This window comes from Protopterus annectens, chromosome 12.part0, assembly GCF_019279795.1.
Source record: "Protopterus annectens isolate FY-2018-M chromosome 12.part0, PAN1.0, whole genome shotgun sequence".
In the NCBI taxonomy this organism is placed as follows: Eukaryota; Metazoa; Chordata; order Ceratodontiformes; family Protopteridae; genus Protopterus; species Protopterus annectens.
Window position 1 is genome coordinate 1,137,283,325 of NC_056746.1, and position 24,920 is coordinate 1,137,308,244.

The 24,920-nt window shown below is 41.7% G+C and overlaps 1 protein-coding gene across 2 annotated transcripts in view; it reads right to left on the reverse strand.

Moving 5' to 3' along the window:
- NFS1 (NFS1 cysteine desulfurase) overlaps nt 1-24,920 on the reverse strand; it is a 2,153,374-nt gene that overhangs the window by 1,525,657 nt on the left and 602,797 nt on the right. For both annotated transcript variants that reach the window (XM_044090162.1, XM_044090161.1), the window contains exons 6-7: nt 10,099-10,192; nt 8,872-9,006 (exon numbers count right to left, since the gene is read on the reverse strand). In XM_044090162.1, the coding sequence (XP_043946097.1) occupies nt 8,872-9,006; nt 10,099-10,192 (229 nt within the window). The remainder of the gene's footprint in view (nt 1-8,871; nt 9,007-10,098; nt 10,193-24,920) is intronic.

Below are 24,920 nucleotides of genomic sequence, written 5' to 3' on the forward strand. Positions count from 1 at the left end.
TGACATTGAGGAAATGATTGCCCTCCTGAGTCAAAAGGTGTGGAATCAAAGGCAAAGGGTAAGGAGGTTCCCGTACTAAACTCCTCAGCAGAGGGTACCAGTGCTGTCGAGGCCAGTCTGGAGCTATTAGAATCATGGAGGGCTTGTCTTGCCTGACCTTCAAGAGAACCTTTGGAAGTAGAGGCAGAGGCGGAAAGGCATAGACGTGAAGATTGCTCCAACTGAATGATAGAGCATCCACTTTCCAAGCTGTGGGATGAAACATCTTTGTGCAAAACTTTGGCACCTGGAAATTTAGTGGAGAAGCGAACAGATCTATGTCTGGAGTCCCCCATATCATTGTCAACTGTCGAAATACATGAGGATCCAATTTCCACTCGTGGGGATCCACTATCCGTCTGCTCAAAACATCTGCTAAGGAGTTCTGTGCTCCTGGCAGAAACCTTGCTTGAAGAGTGAGTTGCAAACTGAAAGCAGTCGCCCACAAAATCATAGCTTGCCTGCAAAGAGGGTACGAATGGGTTCCCCCTTGCTTGTTGATGTACCACATGACAGTAGTGTTGTCTGTTTGAATCAACACCTGCCCTGGGAGAAGTAAATCCTTGAAAGCCATCAATGCAAACTGGACTGCTGACATTTCCTTCAAGTTGATATGTAAATGTTGAAGTCTGGCAGGCCACGTGTCTTGAACCCATTTTCCATTGAGGTGTGCTCCCCAAGCCTTGTCCGAGGCATCCGTCGTTAAAATCTGACTCGCCTCTGGTCGGGTCACAGAGTCCCTTGTTTAGGTGACATTCCTGAGCCCACCACAAAAGTTCCTTCTGAATGCAAGGTATTATCTGAATGACAGTGTCCAGATCTTGGCAGTGTTGTGTCCAAACATTTTTGAGATACCATTGTAGCTTCCTCATATGCAGTTTGGCATTGGGAAGCACCAGAATACAAGATGCCATGAACCCCAAGGCTTGAAGGACTGTCCTTGCAGTCAGCCTGGACCGTAGACAATTGATGGAAGTAAAGAGAAAGATTCTTTTGCTTGTCCGGGGTCAAAAAGGCCATCTGGGAAGCTGTATTCAGTCTCACACCCAGAAAGCACATTTCCTGAGAGGGTACTAGACTGGACTTTGTTTCGTTCGCAGAATACCCTAGGCACCTTAACACTGTCATAACATGCTGTAGATGGTGAAGAAGCTCGTGCTTGTCTTGAGCAAGAATCAGGCAATCGTCCAAATAAGGATAAATTTGTATTCCTCTTAACCTGAAGAAAGCTATCACTGGAGCCAGAACTTTTGTGAATACCCTGGGCGCAGTAGATAAGCCAAAGGGCAATGCAGAGAACTGATAATGTAAAATCCCAGCCCGAAAACGCAGGAATCTCCTGCAACTGGGCCTGATAGGAACATGAAGATAAGCCTCTTTGAGATCCAGAGTTACCATCCAGTGATCTTTGCCCAACAGAGGCAGAAGTTGTTGCAATGTCAACATTTTGAATTTTGGAATGTCCAGATATGTGTTGAGGATAGATAAATCCAAAATTGGCCTCCAAGTGTTTCCTTTCTTTGGTACAAGAAATAGGAGAGAGTAAAATCCGAGGCCCACTTCTGACAGAGGGACCTGCTGTATAGCCCCCATTTGAAGAAGTAAAGAAATCTGTTTGTGAGCCTCTACCCTTTGCTGAGGAGGAACGTCTGGCATGCCTTTGAAAGGAGGCAATATGTGGAAATAAAACTTGTAGCCTCGGTCTATAATGTCCAACACCCATTTGTCCTGGGTGACTAGAAACCAATTTTGCTTGAAGAGTGCCAACTTTCCTCCCAAAGGAGCTGCCAGACAGGAAGGATCTGGCAGCAGGAAATGCAGGTCATTGGGCCTGTTTACGAAAGGACTGGCCCCTGCCCTCACCTGTAGATTGTGCTGGTGAACTCCACGGCCTAGACCTGAAAGAACTCTGAGCTCTGCCCTACCACGTCTAGATCTACCCCTAGACTGCGAATCAGAAGAAGGGTAAGTCCAACCCTTAGCAGGCCAGTTCCTGCTAAACTTAGGGGGCTGCACCTGCAAAAAATCTTTAACAGTCTGCATAGACTTAGCCTTGTCTTCCATTTTCTTCAAGACAGACTCCACAGGAGAACCAAACAAAACTTCAGACTGCAAAGGAGCATCTAAAATCCTAGCTTTAACATGCTCTGACAAATTCTGATCCTTAAGCCAGGCGTGCCTGCGAATTACTGAACCAGTGGCAGCCACCCTGGAAGAAGCCTGTAAAGCATCAAAACCACACTGCAAAGCATGCTTACCCACCTGATCAGAGGCATGTACCAAATCCTGTAATTCCTTACACTCTATGCCCTCTGCCAAAGCATCCACTTTAGATTTTAACTGAGTAAGGAGAAAATTCTGGCACTTCAACATATGAAACTGGCAATTCAAAGCCCTCATTGCTAAAGTGGAAGAGGTATACACTTTCTTACCCCACCTATCCAAAGCTCTAGCATCCTTATCCATAGGAACTGGATTCTTTACAACAGAAGCCCTGACACCCTTAGGTCCCTGGCTAATAGTTTCTGGGTCGGCCCTAGGGCTCTTATACAGATATTTATGAGCCTCAGGCACCCTGTAATACCTATCCGGCTTAACTGGAGCAGGAGGCAAAGAATCTGGATTAAGGGAAGCCTCAGAGAAAACGTCTTGAACAACATCCAAAACAGGAGGTATAGCCAAAGGCCTATGCTGTGGTAAAAACAAAAATTCCCTAAGCCTCTTCCGGGAATCTGAGAAATCCTGACCTTCCCATTTAAAATGTTCCCTCATAGAATGCAGGGTTTCTGAAAAAGAAAAATCCTCTGGAGAAGCAGAAGGAGTGGAATCCTCTGCATCTGAATCAGAATAAGGAGGAAAATCCTGAATGTCTTCAGCCGAAGACTCTGAGTAATCTGAAGCCTGTTCCAAACTTTCCATTTCTGGCTCCACCCTAGGCCTCTTATCAGGAGGGGGCATAGAACCCCTGATTAAAGTAATTAAATCTTCTGCCATTTTAAGCATGTGTTTTTTAGGCACAGAACCTGCAGAACTAGGACTGACACCTGTGGCAGGCAAACCAGGCCTGCCTTTGGAAGGTACCTAAGAAACAGAAGGAGAAGGCCTAACCACCTTAGGCAAAGAAGGGAGAACAACAACCTGAGAGAGGCCCCCTCAGCCTGACCTGACTCCTGAGAGGCCAATCTTGCAAAACCAACGTCTCCCCCTGAGACTCAGTTGAAACCTCGGCCGGTTCAACCAAATCCACCGTAGTGTCTAAAGAACCGGCGTCCGGAACGGACGAACCATCCTGCTTGGACTTAAAAGATTTATCTTTGCGCTTCTTCGTGGTAGCGGGCGTCGGAGGATCCGACGGCATATTGTAATTACACCGCTTACCGAAGACAAGCCTAGCACAATCTAACCTACGTTTAATGGTGCGCTTATTAAATCTAGCACAAAAGCGACACCCTACTACGTCGTGCTCAGGTCCCAAACAAGGAATACAAAGAGAGTGGTAATCCCTATGCGGTATCTGTTTCCCACAAGAAATACAATTATTCACTTTTTCTGACATCCGGAAATAACTGAGGCAAGAAAAAACAAAAATATTCCCAACGGGTACTTAGCCCAACTTGGTTTCGGTCTGAAACTCAGAATACGAAAATTTCAGAACGCCGAACGGCACTTGCAAACGCTGCTTCTGCTTCGGACCATGCGGCAAAAAAGACTGAGGAAATGACGTCGGTCATGCGCTTTTATACCTTGACGCTCTGACGTCAGATCTGAGCGCCCATGACCGACGTCAGCCTAATACTTTGGTATTCGGGCCGACCGAGGACAGCGGACTACCCCATAAGTTATGACTGCAGCAATGTGAGATGAAGAACATCGACAACTAGTGACGTCATGGTCTGGGCCTAGGCAAGGTATGCAATAAGAATGAAAATCCTTATGAGGTATTTGCTTCCCACAAGAAATACAATTATTAACTTTTTCTGACATCGGTCTGAGGCAAGAAAAATTTCCCCAACGGGGTACTTAGCTTTATAGAAGACTTCGGTCTGAAATCAATCAAAATCTCAGTAGTCGGCCGACCGGCACTTGCGAACTGCTTCTGCTTCGGGCACCGCGCGGCAAGAAAGACTGAAGAAAATGGCGTCGGTTGCATTATATATACCCCTGGCGCACTGACGTCAGGGAAGAAGCGACAGCAACCGACGCCGGACCAAGACTTTGGAATTCCAGCTGACTGCGGGATGGCCTGACGACAGGATAACCTAAGTGTGATGACTGCAGCAGGGTAACACGATGAACATCTGAATGATTGCCACTAATGTAATTCACCCTGAATAGTTTGCCATTTACAGTTTCCTAGTAACACTTATGGTTCCAGAGATATGAATATTTGTTTAAACTGTAAGGTGATAACTTTGTTTTGTTTTTTTTTTGTTTTTTTTAAAGGCTCAAGCCACACACACTAGGAATTAAAAGTACACATTCAAAAGATCTGTAATAGAGGGAATGATTTAAGATAAATCTTTAATAATTTACTTGAAATACTTAGAATCTTCCTCCTGAGTTCCTTCACTCATAGAAGTGAAAGACATTCAGACAATGCACCCTTTTAAAGTGAAGCTCAAGTCATTTGAGATTACTTGACAAATATGTTGCAAAATCACAAACAAACATACTACCAATTAAAATTATTACTGTGACAGCATTTTCAAAAGCAACAAGAAACTGTAAGAAATCTTGAAGATACCTTGGAAAATGTACTTTTCCCACTAATCATCCACTTGACTGTCCCAAAAAAAGTACAGTTGTGTACACTTACCATAAATGTAGATGTTCGAGTGTATTCACTATTGCAGTCCTGGTTTCCCTCCATCCCCCTTTATTCTTTCTCCTTTTATTACCAGTGCTCCTTGCTGTTCTCCTTTTCTTACAAGGGACATATTGGTATTTATTTTCCACTGGTGAGGTTCTTCCACCAAAACCTAGCCTCCTACTTTGGGGGCTCCTGACAGCTTAGGGCAAGAAAAACTGATGTAATGGCATCAGCTGCCTTACTTTATACTACGGACAACCTGTCAGTCCTCAAGCGACACCAACCGATGCAGCGACAATGAGGGATGTCATGGATGGGCCTAAACGAGCCAAGCAGTAAGAGTGGAAGTCTCGGTGTGGTACTTGCTTTCCACAGGCGAGACAATTATTAACTTCTTCTGACATTGGTTAGTGCAAGAAAAAAGAATCCCCAACGGGGTACGAAAACTCAGCCGGCGGCCAACCGTCACTCGTGCAAACTGCTTCGGGGTCCACAGCAAGAAAGACTGATGTAATGGCATCGGCTGCCTTACTTTATACTACGGACGACATGACGTCAGTCCTCAAGCGACAGCAACCGGAGCAGAAATACTAAGTCTCTGGTATTTAGGCCAGCCAAAGGCTACCCTGGCAGGGATAATCCAAATGTGATGACTGCAACAGTGAAACACTAAGAACATCACTACTTACTGCACCCAACTGACTTGTTTGTCCCTTCAGTAACTCAACTATACAGATTTTTGCTTTATATTTTTGGCCCATTTCTCATAAAATTTGTGGCTTTCTGGCAAATCACTGAGGACTAAATTCAGTAAAAGATAGGCATTAGAGTTTCAGACTTCATATCCTTAACAAAATGCATCCTAATGCAAAACTTGTTATTCTAGCAGATTTCTAAGTTTATAAGAACAATATTTTAAAATGTCCTGATTTTACCCCCACCACCACCATTATTTTTTCCTCTTTTCAGAATTCTTGGGCTAAGAGGTTGAAAGCCATAGTTCTCCAATGACAGATGTAAGCTGGGCACTGAGAAGAAACATCAGTCCCCCACCCATTACACTAGATATAATGTCCAAAATACCAAAAAGTAAGAGCATGCAGACATTCATTCCTTGGTCAGGGATGTCACCAGCATGCTCAAATCAGGATGGGAACTAGGGTAATTCTACTCCCAGTGCAAGACCATACCAGCCCATTGATTAGCTCGTACAGGCATAACAATACTCTACTCAGACAGGAACACAGTGGGTCAGTCAATCAGTCATTGTACTGTCCCCCTTCATAAAGACCTGACACTGTAGCAGCTTCCTTAAGCTCCACAACTGATGCATGCCCTGAAAGCATGCATGCAACCACAGATGACTTCATTGGCATATGATGTGCACTGCTGATGACAAACCCATTAGAGTGATAATCCATGGATGCATCCCTATGCGTTATGCAAGCAGGGAGCCACAGCCACCATCCTGATGGGTAATCTTGACACCTGTGGCTCACTCCCATCCTTCTGGCCTCACTCCACCAGCTTCTATGCCATTAATCAAAGAAGGATCATCTGAGCCCCAGTAAGTGCTTCAATTCTCTACCGCAAGGGACTGAACAGAAATGTATTTCTTAAATAAAATACAGAATGTAATAAGAATTCAATAACTATTGCTAAATTACCTGAATATTTCTTTTACTATTCCTCCACAATGCAGTAAAGGCACACTAAGAGATACCAATACGGCCAAACAATTGAATCACAAAAAATGTTAAATACTCCTAGACTAATATAAGACATCTGAGATGAAAATATCCTGAAAGGTCTCTTACTTCTAACTGCAGCCATTTAATATCCTGTCATGAACAAGTCTAGAATAAACCTGCAAACATATATTGCAAAAGGTGCTCATCAACAGCAAGGAAGGTAGAAAACCTCAAAAAATCAATGAGTAATTAATAAAATAATATTGCATGGCCACTGTTTGTTTTAATGACCATTTCAACAAAGAAAGATTCTGCCTTGCCTTATCTATATAGCTACATAAGTGGGTCACTTCTGCTTACTGCATCCAAAGGAAACAGATTTGGATTCAGCACTATGCTGGCTGGTCATTATGTTGAAGGCAACAACATAATGACCAGCCAATAACAAGCAGAAGCAAAGAAAATTATTCTGCAAGGCTTTATGTATATATTTAAAATGCATCTTACCTTCAATTTCCTGTAAATAAATAAAGGAGTACAGCCACAGACAATTTAACTCTCACATACACTGCAAATCTGTAAAGTAGCCAAATTCTTTATGGGCAGCTTAGTACCACTTTTACCCAATGTCATTGTCCAGCATAAACAGATGATCAGCTTGCTGCATACTACTCCAACCTGCATCTTGCTGTACTAGAATACTCTGGAATAATCTGCAACAATGAGCATGTGTGTGGGGATTCAAAAACAATATACAGAACATAAGGCTGGCTCCATGGTGCACAGGATTGGAATACTGACAGCTCACCTGACTCCGATTCAGACAATGGTCTGGGTAGTGCATCAGCCATCTGGTGAGGCAGGGGAAATAAAGAGGCAAAGCCACTTCACCATCTCCCAGGAAGACTAAAGAATGTGTCATCTCCTTTTAATGCCTTTACGTATGCTTGAAGTAACAGGACATGGCTGCCTGGGGAGTACACACACTCACAAATACAGGTGATGATCCCCCCCACTTTGCAACAACTGCATGCTCCTTCCCCCAAGCAGTTACATTGCATGTAGAAGGGATATTACACCCAGTATAACAAAATCCTTTAATGGCTACCTGGATGACTGCTATACCGTAATACCCTCTCACACTGGAAGGGAAAATGAGTAGAGTTGCAGAGCTCAGCCATACAAGTCAGGAGACACACTAAAGATAAGAACATATGAATACGTAAAAAATGAAGTAAGAACAATAACATTTACAGTTATACAATAAATGGCCATTAGTATTCAAAAGAGTGCACCGTGACTGGACAATCGGGGTGCTGAATACTAATCTTGCATAGCCCAGAAGAAAAATGTCTAACTGTTCATCTTGTTTAGCAGTTAGCTTTCTGTTGAGAAATGCTATTTTAGTTGACTAATCAAACATTTTACATCACACAGGGCAGAAATACAAGGGATATCCCACCCAAGTCTGGACAGCTGAGACTTATGGTTACAAGTAACATGACTGCTCTCATTACTTGTAATCATACTTCTCAACTGCCCACACTTTTTACAGAAAGATCCCAGCTTTTCCACATTTTTTCCCTTGTACCACGCAACTTTTTGATTTTCTGTTAAATCTGCAAGGATTTTTGTCAGTCAAAAATGCAAGACACTAAAGTTTCATACTTAATCCCTGTATGATGCCAGAGCTTGTTCGGCTTTTAAAATGATACACGAGTACTGATGGTGTGGAGAGAGACAGTGAATCCAATCCCCTCTCTTGCACTGCAGAGATTTACTATGCAGACTTAAGTATACATGTGCAGTACATCAGTATGCAGTTCAGGAAACAGATGAACACTAGAGTGTAGTTATACAGTGGCATTATTTAACAAAGGTAAGCAATTTGTTAAATAATGTCAATGGATAAGTGTAATAATCTACTCCTATGTGTAGGTAATCAGGATTTACCCACGGCTGGCTCTGTTTTATCAATCAGGCTTCGCCCTCATGACCAAACCACACCAACCATGGATAAATCCTTATACACCCATACACAGTCATGGGTTACTGCTAAAATGAAACACATGAAATGGCATTATAAATGACTCCAAAAATAAAAATGAAACTTGCACACAACAAATTAATTTATGAATACATCAGAATGGAAAATTATGTGAATGTCTTGAATATTGCAAAGTGATTTAAAAGAGTTAATAAAACTTTTTCCATAATGAAACTACCAATGCATGTGAAATGATGAATTTTTAATTATGCCATCCCAAGAGCATACACTTTAAAGAAAAAAATAACTACCATTTAATTTACATAAAACTGTTAGGTTCATACCTTTTGGTCCGTATATTTTGTGAGCACTTATGGACATCAAGTCAATTTTCATTTCATTCACATCAATAGGGATTTTTCCAACTGCCTGTGCAGCATCAGTATGGAAGAAAACATTATGAGATCTGCAAATCTGACCTGTACCAAAAACAGAAATTACAAAAATCTACTTATTTATAAAAACTGCTAAATGTGGAAAACAGAGAATAAAAGTCCTTAATTTACACAAGGTACCTATCAACTGTCCAGACTTCAGCTAAACAGAGATGACCATGTCACTGCTAGAAAAACAATTAATCCAGATGTAGTGTTTCCCCATAACCGCTTACCATCAAGCCTCCTCCAATCAGACTCTACCCATTTGTCCCCCCTGTAACAGTGAATTACCCCAAGTAAAGTGTTAAGAGTGTTGTCCTTACAGCAGTCAAGAGGACTGCGCATGCCCCTGCCTGCAACCTGGCATTAAGGATATCCATATGGCCTAACCTCAGTCTCTGGGCAGGGGAGACAAGCTACCAGTGCTGCTGCAAAGACGCACAATGCCCTCTCCCCGTGACTGCATGTTCCCAGTCACTAACTAAAGACAGCCATCATCATGTGGTGGCTTAGTGAGATGAAAGCCTTTCTGAGGACACATGCTGTAATAATGCCCCTCTCCTCTGTGTGACTGTGGTTGTGTGACCTACTCTGCCTGCCCTCCTTTCAGGATGAGTTTGTCCATTCTCCCTTGACAGCACCATCAAGCTCTTAAGCTGCTAGTCAAACTTGTGTCACCCAACTCAGCTAATGAAGCTATTGCTAGAATAACTTTCCGATCTCAGTGGAGAGCTGCAATATATGAACTGTCACATTTAAAAGGCATACTCCCTTACGTAACACACAAAGAGTGAAAAAAAATGAAATGACATTGAGTTCACAAAGATGTAAAAGTTACATCACTATCTAGCTCCTCACACTCACTTTCTAAAATACTGCAATATTGAACCTCAAGACTACCAGAAAACGTGTCATTCACAAATATGACATCACCTTTCTGTACTGTATAAGTAATTGTGCAAAATGGAGAAAATATTGAGGAGCTAAACATTTTATGCTCTTAAGTATTTCCAGCTATCCAAAAGTAGATAATATAGTAATCTGGTTTTGTCAATGTCATTACTGGAGTGCAAACTACAAGGGAATTGAAATGAAGACCAATTCTCAGACATTATGGTGCAATTATTTACTCACCAATTTCTTTAATAGGCTGAGTTACTCCTATTTCGTTGTTTACTGTCATAATGGAAACAAGGCTTGTATCCGGTCTAATAGCATCCTCCAAGAGCTAAAGGAATAAAAAATATACGCATCTTTAAAACATAGCTGTATCACAGACTACTAAGCAATTACATTCTCACGTAAGAAGAATGACTTGGTAGTCACTTACTTAAAAATATAATGATCTTAAGCACATTGTTTTGATGCTATCAGATGATGTAACAACCTGAAGCCGCAATAACAAAAAAAAAAAAAAATTGTGATATAAACAAAAGTTGCACACTTACCATAGCACTAGACTATTTCCTTTCAGTCTGTCCAATATGACAGGCAGGTCCTTGAACCACCGCTCAGATCTGATCATACAGAAAGAGTGCTCCAGCCTCGAGACCCTTTAAGAATTCTTCCTTCCTACAATGCATCGGTCCTCCTAGCTTGCTTATATTTAGTTTGGTGCCTAAAGAATCCGACACTATCAATCTGTACTGTTTTGGAACAAAGGAATATGAGGTGCTAATCCTTCAGGTCTTATACTATGGAAGGGGTTAAAGCAGGGAGGGAGGGTTATCGCATCAGATTGACTGGAATGAAAGGATCTATCATTGTGTTAAGTACATAACTTTCATATCCTATTCATTCAGTCTGTCCGATTCGACCTGTGGGGCAGAATCCCAAGCTACAGAACTCACAGGTGGCATCAAGACAGGTGACCCTTCAGAATGGGAATGCAGAAGGATGCTCCAGCCCAAGAGGTACAATCCAGTTTCCAATGCTTAATGAAGACTTCCATAGAAGACTGTGCATTTGCCTTGTATACATCATTAAAGGAGTGCGCTCTAAAGAATGAAGTAGAGGTAGCTATGGCTCTAGTAGGGTGGGCTTTAGGTTTGCATGACAATAGTTTGTTGAGCAGTTTGTACACAAAGGAAATACAACTGGACAACCATCCTGAGAGGTATTTTGAACAACTTTTTCCCCAACTTATTCTGGGCAAAGGAAATCAAGAGCTGCTCATCTTTCTGGGTAGAAGCTGCTCTATGAAAATCTATATGTAGCAAGCATTCCCCTTTATTCTGGCAGTTATGAAAGACGACTGGTGAAGTGATGGGCTGAGAAATGTTAGTCTCCAACTCCACCCTGTGAGTGAAAATATCAGTTCATAATATTATCCTGAGTTTGTGGAAGATGAGACAAGGGGAAGCTGAAAAAAAGAGCATGGAATTCTGAAATCCTTCCAGCTAAGATGATCACCAATAGAAAAATAGTTTTCCAAGACTATGTAGTAAGTGATGGTTTAATAAAAATGTTCCTTGTTGAAAAAAAGGCAGGAATTTAATAATTTACTTAATATTGCTTGGGTTATATAATGTATAGCAATATATATGAAGTATAATATTTAAGTTAATATAGTTTGATTACTTTTACATGAAAGTAAATTTGACTATGTCACAAGTGATAAATCAATAAAAGTGTTGAGAAAAAAAAACTTTACTCTGTGTAATAGCTGCTGGTTTAATAGGGTACTTTGTTAGGTGTTCTAAAATAAAATACAAGTCCCATGGTGGAATCAGGTTTTTAACTGGTAGACATGATTTATTTATTTATTTATATTTATTTAATTTACATTTGTTGACCGGGATAGTCCGACTGGATATATGTCCATTTTCAGTGGAGGCCCGGGGAGAAAAGCTCCAGATAACACAGACAGAACATAACAGATATGAGTCAAACATATTTACAAAGCCCTCTAGCAGGTAGAAGGTACCCTTGAGAAAGGCCTTGCAGATTTTACGGTAGGCCAAGGAGTGATTCTGAAAACAAACATAAAAGGGAAAAAAAATCACTACCAACTGAACCTTGATGGTAGAAAAAAATAGATAAAAAGGGAGAAGAGAGCACAAAACATCCAGAATACAGCCTGTATGTATAAAGATGCATGCAAACACGTGTGTGTGTGTGTGTGTGTGTGTGTGTGTGTGTGTGTGTGTGTGTGTGTGTGTGTGTGAGAAAAGAAAAGCTCATTTTGCACCTTAAAACATGATCTTCAATCTAACACTACAAGCAACAGAAATATGAAAACTTGAACTATATCCAACTATCAAATAGTCTTAACAGCCTAATAAGCTAATTATAACTATAAGGAAGATGAGGATAGATGCCAAAAGGAAGCTTATTCTTAAAAATGGACACGAAAACTTCTAAGAGAAGATAAAAAACAGTTATAAAAGTATTATCAAACAGAAACTATCTAGCAACTCTGAGCAGAAGTAGAAATATTTATCTACATTAACAAGGGCAGAGTACTTATCTGTTACAGATTGAGCTGCTGATCACAAGTATGGCAATGATTTCTGAGCTAACTAGGGGCAGATGCATTACAGGAAAGAATAATTTTTACAGGGACAATGACTTTGGGACCCATGCGATGGACTGGATAAACAGGATCTTTCTGTTTCTTATCTCTTCGGTAAATATACACATTTCTTCATCACTGAGCTCAGTGCTCACATTCATACAATATCAGAATATGCATCAAACAAGTATTTCAGGTTTATTTTGCTTAAAGTATACAGTCATTCTCATCTACAATACGACAGATGATTTAAGGTTTGCTTTATATACACATTTGAGACATCTTGTCCCCTTTATACATTCCATTCACAATAAGAGACCATTCAGAGATACCACCTGTGAACACCCATTCACTCTTCATTCCGATTTTGATACTAGTCTTCTGAATCAGAACTTCAGCAATATAGACAACACACAAATTAACTCACTGTCACTGTACATTTCAGAGGAAGAGGAAGGATTAAGCATATTTTAATTTATTAATATAGAGCTAAGAGGTGTAAGACCATCATTCTCCAAACATGAGCACTGCCCTGGCCAAATGAGAGAAGGTGTCTGTGTGTATGTGTCTGTGTATATTTATTTTTATACATATATATATATATATATATATATACACACACACATACACACACACACACACACACACACACACATATATACATACACATGGATCTACTTTGATTCACTGAAAACTCATTTCACTGAATTTCAAAATACTCGCACCAAATCGCTGAAAGCTTAAATCACTGAAAACTCATTTCACTACAATATAAATGTAAGTACTGTTGGGCAAATAAAACATATATGCCCTTTTACTGCAGTGCGATCCTGGAGTTAGTATATATAGTGGGGGGGGGGGGCAAAACCCCCATCTACTTTTGGTTTTATATTGTTAGCTTTTATATTTATGAATCTCATTTCACTGAAAGCTAAGTAGATGGGGGGCTACACCCCCCAATGTGGGGGCTGTGCCCTCCTCACCCCCCCCTCACTATATATACGAACTACAGGATCACACTACAGTGAGGAAAAGGGCATATACGTTTTATTTGCCCAACAGTACTTGCATTCAGTGAAATGAGTTTCCAGTGAGTTGAGATTTCAGCTATTTTTTTGAGGGTGAACTGAAATTATAAACACACATCTCTCTGTAGATTACTAGTTTATCCTTTGCTTGACTGTGCTTTGCTTTAGCAGGTACCTCATTTCTAAGGCCCTAAACAAACAATAGCATATACAAAAAAAAAAAAACACCCATATTATTCTTGAAGTTGTGCTACCCTACAACACTTCCAACTGACAGAGGAGGAATATTTGTATTGTGCCAAGTTTCTGAAATCACAACAGCATCAATACTTTCCTAAGAAGCAATACACAACAGCTTGTTTATCTTTCTATTTATACTATGGATATTACAAGTAAAGACATGTAAACAGCTGGTATCAAATCATGGTGAACACCATCCTAACGTGAAAAAATGGTTACTACTTCAATGTGTTCTGAGGAGATAAACCTGTTACTAAGATGTCCTAAGTGAAACTTGGATCTAGCAAAACAAAATTATTACAAACCATACTTTTCCCCCAAGCAAACAGGGTCCATCCACATCATGCTATAGATGTAATCTTTGAGTAGCACTGCTGACTGAGCTGACAAATGTTTTTTTTAGACAGGTGAGAGGAATATTACAGAAAAAGTTTAAACCCTCTGGTGCGGGCAAATTCCAACATATTTTATCTGTTCATCTCTGTAATAACATATCTGTCTTAGCTATCAAATCACAGCCTGCACAGGCAATAACAAGAACGTATCCAGTGCTTGTACTGTTAAACTCAGATGGCATTTGCTAAACGTCAAACAGATGACATCTCAAGAGAAATGATACTGTAACTAGTCTTAATCCTAGATAACAGACTACAAAATCTCTGGGATTAGTCCCCTACCTATTTTCATTCTTTGGAAACCTTAAACTTTCCCTCTGATGGAGATGGCAGTTAATATAGTTGTATTGGGAGTGTGGATATGATATTGTTACTGGATCCAGACAGGACTGCCGAGACTACTTGGTTTGGATATCTAATGTGACCCAAGCTGAAAATGTCAGTAACTTAACACCTTCTTCTTGGAGAATGCCTTGTAGGTTTAGTCACAGTTTGTCCCTCAGTAGTCTGTAGGAGATTGAGTACAAGGACAGGGCTTTGAGGCAGTTCACACAGGGCATATTATGTATACCCAGTATTCTTTTAGTGAGGAACCTCTGACCCTCTCCAGCTGTTGCAAATGCCTTGATAGGTACATGCCAAAGGGTGCACTGTACTAAATTATTGGTCTAAAAATATAGTGGGACTATGATCTCTTTAGGTCTGCATGCCATGCCCTTACTTATAAGTTGCACCACATAAAAAGGATTTTCTCACTACCATGGACACATGGTGATCAAAGTTCATGTTACTGTCAACGTGAGTTCCCAAGTCCCTTACCACTGGGTCTGCTCCTAGGGGGAGTGTTATTAATACTGTAATTTGCAGGGGTGGCCATCTCCCCAAATAGTATAATTATGCATTTTTTTGCATAGAGTTTTATGCCATGGTTACAGCACCAGTTATTTATCTGTGTCAGACTTTCATGGAGGATATCTACATCTTTGAGGATTCATTGACTGCACCTGGCTTGCAGTCGTCAGCAAACTTGGTCACTCAAAGGCCCTCGACATTTGCCTTGACTTCAGAGAAGTATACTCCAAACAGCAGAGGTCCCAGTATGGAGCCCTTTGGGATGCCACTAGTCAAGTACAGTTGTGTACACTTACCATAAATGTAGATGTTCGAGTGTATTCACTGTTGCAGTCATTACATTTGGGTTATCCTGCTGGCAGGTTGCCCTCAGTCGGCCTGAATTCCAAAGTCTTGGGTCCTGCGTCGGTTGCTGTCGCCTCTTCCCTGATGTCAGGTCGTCAGGGGTATGAAAGATGCAGCCAACGCCATTTTATTCAGTTTTTCTTGCCCCAGATGTCAGGTGCCCCCAAAAGGGTAGGCTAAAATAATGTAATTAAAACATACATACACCAAAATAAGCTTTATCTTCATCTATAAGCAAATACACCACCTAGGTTGTACAGATTAGAGAAGCGAAGATAAGTTCCAGCAAAAATAAGGGGGATGGCGGGTGGGTAACCTGGACTGCAACAGTGAATACACTCTAACATCTACATTTATGGTAAGTGTACACAAATGTACTATGTTCTTAGTGTTTCACTGCTGCAGTCATTACATTTGGGTTGAGTCCAAAAGCTATGGTTGGGTGGCTGGAGCTAAACAGCATTAGGAGTGGCTATGAGGCCCTGCAGAACTGCAGTGGCAAAGCCTGCCCTGGATTTACAGTAAAGAGGCAGACTGTAATGTTTTGTAAAGGTATGCACTGAACTCCAAGTAGCAGCCTCTAAAATGTCTTTGGTTGGTACTCACCTGAGAAAGGCCGCAGAAATGGCTGCAGCTCTGGTTGAATGTGGCCTAATGCCCTTAGGCACTGGTTTGCCATGCTGTGAGTAGCAGAAACAAATGCAGTGATCTATCCACTTTGAAATAGTCTGCTTGGAGATAGCCTTTCCTTGTGATGCTGTGGCATATGCCACTAGTAATTGTTCTGTCTTTCTGAAGACTTCAGTTTTGTCCAAGTAGAATCTAAGTTGTCTGTGTACGCCCAAAGAATACAGAATTTTCTCCCCCTTGTTCTGTGGATTTGGATAAAAAGTTGGTAAATGAATTGTTCGGTTAAGGATTACACTGGATACCACCTTAAGCATAAAGGTTGGGTTTGTTTTCAGAGCGACCCTGTCTGGAAAAAAAATGATAAAGGGTTCCACAGCCATGAGAGCCTGTAGCTCTGAAACTCGTCTTGCAGAAGTTATTGCTAGGAGAAGAGCTGTTTTCCAAGATAAGAACTTTATATCCGCAGTAGCAGCTGGCTCAAAAGGAGGTAAGGTGAGTTTTTCCAAGACATAATTGAGGTCCCATGCAGGTATTGGTGTTCTCCTTGGAGGCCTTAAGTATTTGACTCCTCTGAGGTACTGCCTTAATAAAGGACGAGAAAAGAGTGGTGGCTCTGTATTGTAATGAGCCGAAATGGCAGAGGCATGGATTTTAATTGATGAAAAAGATGGATTTTAATTGATGAAAAGATAGGCCTTTGTCCAGCATCTCAGTTAAGTATTGCAAAATCTGAGGAATATTTGGGACAGCTGTATCAGTTCCTTGAGCTTGGTTCCAAGCGCAAAATCTCTTCCATTTCCCAGCATAGTATTTTCTAGTACTAGGCCTTCTGGCTTCTAAAATGACATCCATCACAGCTTTACTGAGAGGTGTGGTTTGTATGGCTACATTATCCGCCATGCTGCCAGGTTTAGGGTCCTGAGTTGGCTGTGCAGAATCCGATTGTTTTGCTGGGACAGTAGATGAGGTATTTGAGGTAAGGTCCAGGCTGGGCACTGGGACAAGTTCCTTAAGATCGGATACCAGTACTGGCGTGGCCAGTCTGGGGCAATCAGAATAATTTCTGGTTTCCCCTGCCTGACCTTTAGGAGTACCTTGGGGAGGAGAGGCAGTGGAGGAAAGGCATATACTAATAGGTTTGTCCAGTTGAAAGATAAGGCATCCACTTTCCAAGCTTGCCTGTGATAAGTCCTTGTGCACATTGTGCAGAATCTTTTTAGTTGACGGTTTTGAGGGGAGGCAAATAGATCTATGTCCGGGCATCCCCATTTCTTTGTTATCGTGCTGAAGACTTGTGGATCCAGGTGCCACACGTGGGGATCCATGAGGTTTCTGCTTAGTTCGTCTGCCAGAGTGTTTTCCTTTCCTGGCAGGAATTGTGCCTGCAGATGAACTTGGTAAGTCAATGCTGTCTCCTATAAAGCCATGGCTTGTCTGCACAGGGGATAAGAATGAGTGCCCCCCCTGCTTGTTTATGTACCACATGACCGTGGTGTTATCTGTCTTTATCAGTAGTTGTCCCGGATGAAGTAGGTCCTTGAAGGCTGTCAGGGCATTTTGAACAGCTAGCATCTCTTTTTGATTGATATGTAGATGCTTCTGGTTTGTGGACCTGGTGCCCTGAATGCCTCTTCCTGCCATGTGTGCTCCCCAGGCATAATCTGAAGCATCCATCGTTAGGCTCTGCCTGGCTGGGGGTAGTGAGAATGGCTGTCCCTTGTTTTGGTGACAAGCCTTGGTCCACCATCGAAACTCCTGTTGCAGGCAGGGAATTAGAGTAATCATCGTTTCCAGATTGTGGCAATGTTGTGTCCAGACACTATTTAGGTACCACTGAATTTTCCTCATATGCAGTCTTGCATATGGAATTAGTAAGAGGAAGGATGCCATGAAGCCCAAAGCCTGCAAAATTTTTCTTGCAGATAACTGGGCCTTTGTTGCCATTTCCTTGAAATAGGTAGTCAGTTGCCTTTGTCTGGAGTGAGATAAGCCATCTGGGCAGTTGTATTTAAGCTTGCACCCAGGAATATCATCTCTGACAGGGTACTAGTTTTGATTTCTTTTTGTTGACTGTGTACCCTAGGCATGTTAAAAGTCTTATCACAAATGTCAGACGCTCTAGTAGAATGTCCTTCTTCTCTGCTTGTATGAGGCAGTCGTCCAAGTAAGGATATGTGTGTATTCCTCTTTGTCTGCAGTAAGCAATTACTGGTGCCATGCACTTTGTGAAGACCCTGGGCGCAGTAGATAAGCCAAAGGGCAGTGCAGAGAATTGGTAATGCTTTGAGCCAGCCTTTGAATCTGAGGTATCTTCTGCATGATTGTCTGATTGGGACATGCAGACATCCCTCTTTTAGGTCTAAAGTCACGAGCCAAGCCTTGCTGCACAGCATGGGTAGAAGCTGCTGTAAGGTCAACATCTTGAATTTTGGTATATCCAGGAAAGTGTTTAGAATAGATAGGTCCAGTATTGGTCTCCATGCTTTGTCCTTTCTAGGTACCAAGAACAGTCTTGAGTAAAATCCTCGTCCCTGCTCTTGCTGTGACACTTGTTGAATAGCCCTCATGTCCATGAGAGCTGCGACTTGTTTTTGAGCCTCTGCCTATTGATTTTTTGGCAGGTCTGGCCAACCATTTGCCCTTGGCAGGGTACGGAAATGAAACTTGTAGAGTTGTGACATTATGTCTAGAACCCATTTGTCCTGGCTTATAATGTGCCAATTTTGTGAAAAAAGTGCTAGTTCCCCCTAAGGGTGCTGCCAGAAGGTAAGTGCTTGGTGCAGGCAGGGGGAAGTCATTGGGACTGTTTCCTGTATGATTGTGCTTGGTCTTCTCCACCTCTGGAGGTAGAAGCACTCCACTGCTTAGACCTGTAGGATCCTTGTGGCTGTGATCTGCCTCTAGGGCGTCTGGATCTGCCCCTTTGAGGTCCGTCTGAGACTGGAAAGGAACAATTCTTTGTAGGCCAGTGTCTGCTAAATCTAGGGGGCTGTACCTGTAAGAAATCCTTGACCGTTTACATAGATTTAGCTTTGTCCTCCATTTTCTTTAACACCTCTTCTGCCTTAACACCAAACAAGGTATCATGTTGTAAAGGAGCATCTAATAATTTTGCTTTAACATGGTCAGGCAGATTTTGTTCCTTTAACCAAGCATGCCTCCTAATGACAGAACCAGTAACAGCGGCCCTGCAGGAGGCCTCCAGAGAATCAAACCTACATTGCAAAGTATGCTTTCCAACTTGTTCAGCTGCATGCAATAAATCCTGCATTTCTTTGTTTTCTGCACATTCAGAATTTGCCATCATTTTCTGTTTAAGCAGTATCATGATATATTGCTGATATTTGAGCATATGAAACTGGCAATTTAAGGCCCTTATAGCTAACGCAGCAGATGTGTAAATCTTTTTTCCCCATCTATCCAGTGCCCTAGAATCCCCGTCAGAGTGAGTAGGGTTTTTTACAGTAGAAGCCTTGACCTCTTTTGGACCCTGAGAAATAGTTTCTGGGTCTGCAACAGGGTTTTTGAAAAGGAATTTATGAGAGTCAGGGACCCTGTAGTATCTGTCCGGCTTAACAGGAGCTGGTGGTAAAGAGTCAGGGGTCAGACTAGACTCCGAGAACACATCATCTACAATGTCCAACACAGGTGGAATAGCTAGAGGCCTGTGTTGAGGAAGTAAAAGGAAATATCTGGGCCTTTTCTTAGATTCTGAAAAATCTTGGCTCTCCCAGTGGAAGTGCTCCCTCATGGTATGCAAGGTTTCCCCAAAAGAGTAGTCCTCAGGAGGAGAAGCTGAAGGAATTGATTCCTTAGCATCAGAATCCTCATAGGGGGGAAGAGAATATTCCTGATCAGAAGAAGAATCAGAAGAAATGGAAACCTGATCTGAAGATTCATAGTCTGTCTCTTGCCTAGGCCACTTATCAGGAGGGGATGGGAACCCCTGATCAAGGTGATTAAGTCTTCGGCCATTTTGAGCATCTGTTTTTTGGGCATGGAGGCCTGTCCTTGTGGCTGAACTTGTTTCTTTGCCTTTAAAGGTGTTTTAGTCTTTGAAGTCGGTTTAATATATAATTGTTTAGGTCTGAATACACCCTCAGAAGCAGATGCCTGCTCAGCGGCTCCGGACCCATCTGAGGGAATAATCTCAGAGGCTCCAATACCTTGAGTTTCCAGCGGCCTGGCCAACTCCACGTGGGAGTCGGTAGCGGATTGCGACTCTAAAGTAGCGGGCATCAGGGGCTGTGAAAGTACCTCACTGAGAACCAGCGATTTGCTTAGGAAAAGCTTCGTCGTCTGTTTTGGACCTTGGTTGCCTGTCTTTTTCTTTGCGTTTTTTGTGAACTCCGGTAGTCGGATGGCTATCGGACGACATTGTATAATTAAATCTTCGCCCAAAATAGCTTAATGCAAAATCATACTGACGCTTAATAGTGCGTTGGTTAAATCTAGCACAAAACCGACAACTAGCAACGATGTGGTCAGGGCCTAGGCAAGGAATACAGTAAGAATGTAAGTCCTTATGAGGTATTTGCTTCCCACAAGAAATACAATTAACTTTTTCTGATATCGGTCTGGAGCAAGAAAAAAATTTCCCCAATGGGGTACTTAGCTTTTAATGAAGACTTCGGATCTGAAACTCTAACATGAAAATCTCAGGAGTCGGCCGACCGGCACTTACGAACTGCTTCTGCTTCGGGCACCGCGCATCAAGAAAGACTGAATAAAATGGCGTCGGCTGCATCTTTCATACCCCTGATGACCTGACGTCAGGGAAGAGGTGACAGCAACCGACACAGGACCCAAGACTTTGGAATTCTGGCCGACTGAGGGCAACCTGCCAGCAGGATAACCCAAATGTAATGACTGCAACAGTGAAACACGAAGAACATCAGGCCTCTTGGTAGAGGTGGATTCCCCCCACCTTAACTTCATGTGTCCTATCTGTAAGCCATTTAGTTATCCAGAGATTTATGCCTAAATTTGTGAGTTTATCTATAACAGCAGAGTGAAGTACTGTGTCAAATGCCTTTGCCAGGTCAAGGTAGGCAGTATATCATTCTGCCATTGTCCATGGCTCTAGTGACCTTCTTGAAGAAGTCCACCAAGTTTAGTAGGCATGACCAGTCCTTGACGAAAATTAACTGGGATGGGTCCAGTGTTTGAAGATTACCTATATTTTTGTTCATGTCGACAATAATTCTTCCCATGGCCTAGCAGACAACACTAGTCAAACTTATGGGTTTATAGTTCCCTGAGTCTGTTGACAGTCTGCCTTAGTGTAGAGGGATGACAGCAGAGAATCTGGGAAAATATTACATAGATATTGGAATTTGGAGTTGTTCTTTAAATTCCGTCACTGTGTATTCCCAGAATATATGCAGCCAGTCACCTGGTTCATCAGTTAAACATCTCCAGCAAAAGGAGAAACATTCTACATAACCTAATTAGGAGTGTAGAAATATTTGAGCAAACAATGCCATACAAAAAATCTGTACCTACAAAATTTGCTAACATATCTTGGAGCCAGAAGGAGACATTGCCAGGCTTCATTTGAAATAGGTGTGTCCAGGCCTCTTCATATGTAACACAGCATGTATTAGTGGCAATTAATTTGGGGACAGAAAACATCTTATATAAGCGGCTTAAAGTACCTTTGGATGAGGAATACCCAGATCGGGTATCCTGTGTCCACTGAATAATCTTAGGCTTATCGGCATGCTTTGAGTTAGACAACCCAAGGGAATTTCTTTAAGCTAACAGTGTCTCATACAGACCTAGGGGTAAAGCAGGTACTCAAGTCTGTCCTCAGTTTCCCTGGGACTCAAAAAAGATAGGATTTCTGCTTGGAAATGTTTACACAGATATTTCTGTACCACAAGTAGACTCCAGAGAATTTTTCCTCTGGTAGATAGCAAATGCTGGAGGCGTGACGGGGAAGGAGGAGGTAACTGGGAACATTTTCTGGGACTACAGTGAGTTGGCAGACTTTATGGATTCCCTGCACGGTGCACTTTTGGAGATGCTGGGCGGACAGACTGGTGTGATGAAGGAAATACTTTTTCTACGCTATAATACAAAATCATAATTGCCTCGACATGGTAACGCCATGCTATCTCTAATTATGGTGGCTGCCAAAAAAGCAACTACTAGAGAATGGAAATCAAAATCTACATCAAATATATTAGAAGCAGTGAATATAGTAACAAGAGATAAAACAACTGGAATGGAGATCTTTAGAAAAAGGTAGGAGCAAACTACATAGGAAAAAATGGGAGTTATGGGAACAATACATACAGGGGAGGAATGAGGTTTAAAAGAAGGCAGGACTTAAATGAACTATGTAATGTTTGACTGAAAATGATTAGGTAGATTATATGTGATGTATAATGTTTGCAACTGGGCGTTTGTCAGTATGGTTTATGAAGTATAATGCTTGCAACTAGGATTGTGTCGATACGGTTTGTTTTCACTTATATTAAATCCATGATTGTTTAGTTCATAAGTGATGGTTTAATAAAGATTTCTTGTTTAAAAAAAGGGGACAGGAATTGAATAACTTATGTAATGTTGTTTAGGTTATATGATATATACAGCAATATATGTGAAGCATAATGTTTGTCAATTTTGCTAACACAGTTTAATTACATTTATATACATGTAAATGTGTCCATGTCACAAGTGATAATTCAATAAAGGTGTTTAAGAGATTCATCCATCAGTTGCTCCCAGTAAATAAGTTCTCTCTTTGATGGAGTAGGGGAATTGATAAGTCTTCTGCCTATCCCCAGAATGAAGCACTCAAATGAGTTTTAAGTTATGCATGTAGCTTAGCTCTGCCAAGGTGCATCTAACATATTGCAGGCCTCCCCGCACTAAGGTCCTACTTTTTCAGTCCACTGACTCTCTCTCCCTAAATAAATTTTAATAGGCAGTAAATATAGTTTTCCAGTAATTTGATTTTCATGTGTGGATAAGGTCTTAAATATGTTCACTGCAGTGTATATAACCCCTACACATGCACAGAAACTCTCAATAGTTCTATTTGGTGCAAAGATGGATTGCATGCAGACAGCTCTCTCTGACCTCAGCACACCTCCTGCACCTCTGCTATTATAAGATACAGGATTTAGAGATTTCCCTTAACAAAGGAGATGCCTGTACATAGCAGAGTGCATAGATTCATCTAGATATGTACCTAGGCTTAAGAATGTAATAGAATCTATAGTCCTTTTCATAAGGGCAGCATGAGAAGAACCCGGAGTTAAACCTCAACTCATACTGGAATTTTGATTCTAAGGTTTTACATTGAATGGTGCTGTGGGGATTTATGAGTATCCTCGGATTTATTAAACTATAACAAAGTCTTATTTTAAGAAATCCTGTTAAAGCTGCATTTTTTTGTTGTTGTTGCTGATCTGACAACTTATCTAGTGGTATTTTATGAAATAACTGTTCCTGGTTAGAAGTGAGATACTAGACTGAAAAAAGAAGTTATGTACTCACCGTAACGTTCCATCGGAGTAGTTATACTTCATTTTTCTGCAACCTGTGGGTATTCGGATCCAAGCCGGCAACTTTAAAAGCATTTGCTCCAAGCTCTTTCCCCTTACCCATAACCCATCACCATCTCCTGCCTTCCTTCAGATCGAGTTTGCTGCAACTCAAACCAATCAACAACTCAACTTAGCATAAACCATACATGAAAATCTCATGAGAAGGTTCAGGGGAAGGAGGGTGGGAAAGTTGCAGAAAAATGAAGTATAACTACTCAGATGGAACGTTATGGTGAGTACATAACTTTTTTATATGAAGTAGTTAACTTCATTTTATCTGCAACCTGTGGGACAGAGTCCCCAGCTACTCAAACTCCTGGGAGGCCCTCATGGAAGGATACTCCTGAGCACCGCAGAGCCAAAGTATACTCTCCCTCTGGAGATCAAATCCAATTTATAATGAGAAATGAAGGCATGTGACTTTGCCCAAGTTGCTGCCGCACAAATGTCATCCAATGAGACCCTAGACCAAAATGCAGCAGAAGTCAACATAGATCTGGTAGAATGAGCTTTAACAGGACCAGGTGGAGACAAACCTTTGTCTTTGTAAATTTGCAAAATACATAGTGTAATCCATCTAGCTAAGGAAACCTTGGAGATGGTTTTACCCAAAAACGGCTTAGAAAAGGACACAAATAACTGGTCAGACTTACGGAAGGGCTTTGTTGTGTGCAAATAAAAATGAAGTTGTCTATGAACATCTAGCAAATGCAGTTTATATTCATCCTTGTTCTGCAAATTTGAAAGAAAACGGGCAGGTTAATTGTTTGATTAATGTTTGATTCAGAAGCCAATTTGGGTAAGAAAGAAGGGTTTGTGCAGTGAGAAACCCTGTCCTTATGCAAGATCAAGTAAGGGGGCACGGCAGACAAAAAAACTGAAGCTCAGAAACCCTTCTAGCCGAAGTAATGGCCACTAGGAAGGCAGTCTTCCAGGATAAGAACTTCAAATCTACTGATGCTGCAGGCTCAAAGGGGGAGCAACTAAAGCCTGGAGAACAAAGGTAAGGTCCCAACGAGGAACAGAGTCCTTCACTGGAGGACGCAAAAGAAAGGTGCCTTTAAGAAAAGCCATGCACAGTCTAGAAGAGGCCAGGGCATTCAGATTTTTGCCATCGTGGAAATTCGAAATAGCTGCCAGTTGCACCTTCACAGTGGAGGAACTAGCCCCCTTGCTGAGAAATGCTGGCTAAGAAATCCAACACTGCAGAGACAGGGGCTATAAAAGGATCCAGGTTTCTCTGAGAAGCCCAAACAGAGAAACGCTTCCATTTACTGCGGTAAATCTTCCTAGTGGAAGCCTTATGAGATGCCACCAGAATAGTTTTCACAGAAGACGAAAGACCAGGAGTCCTGGCAACCAAGTGAACTGGAGCAACCAAGCTGTCAGCTTG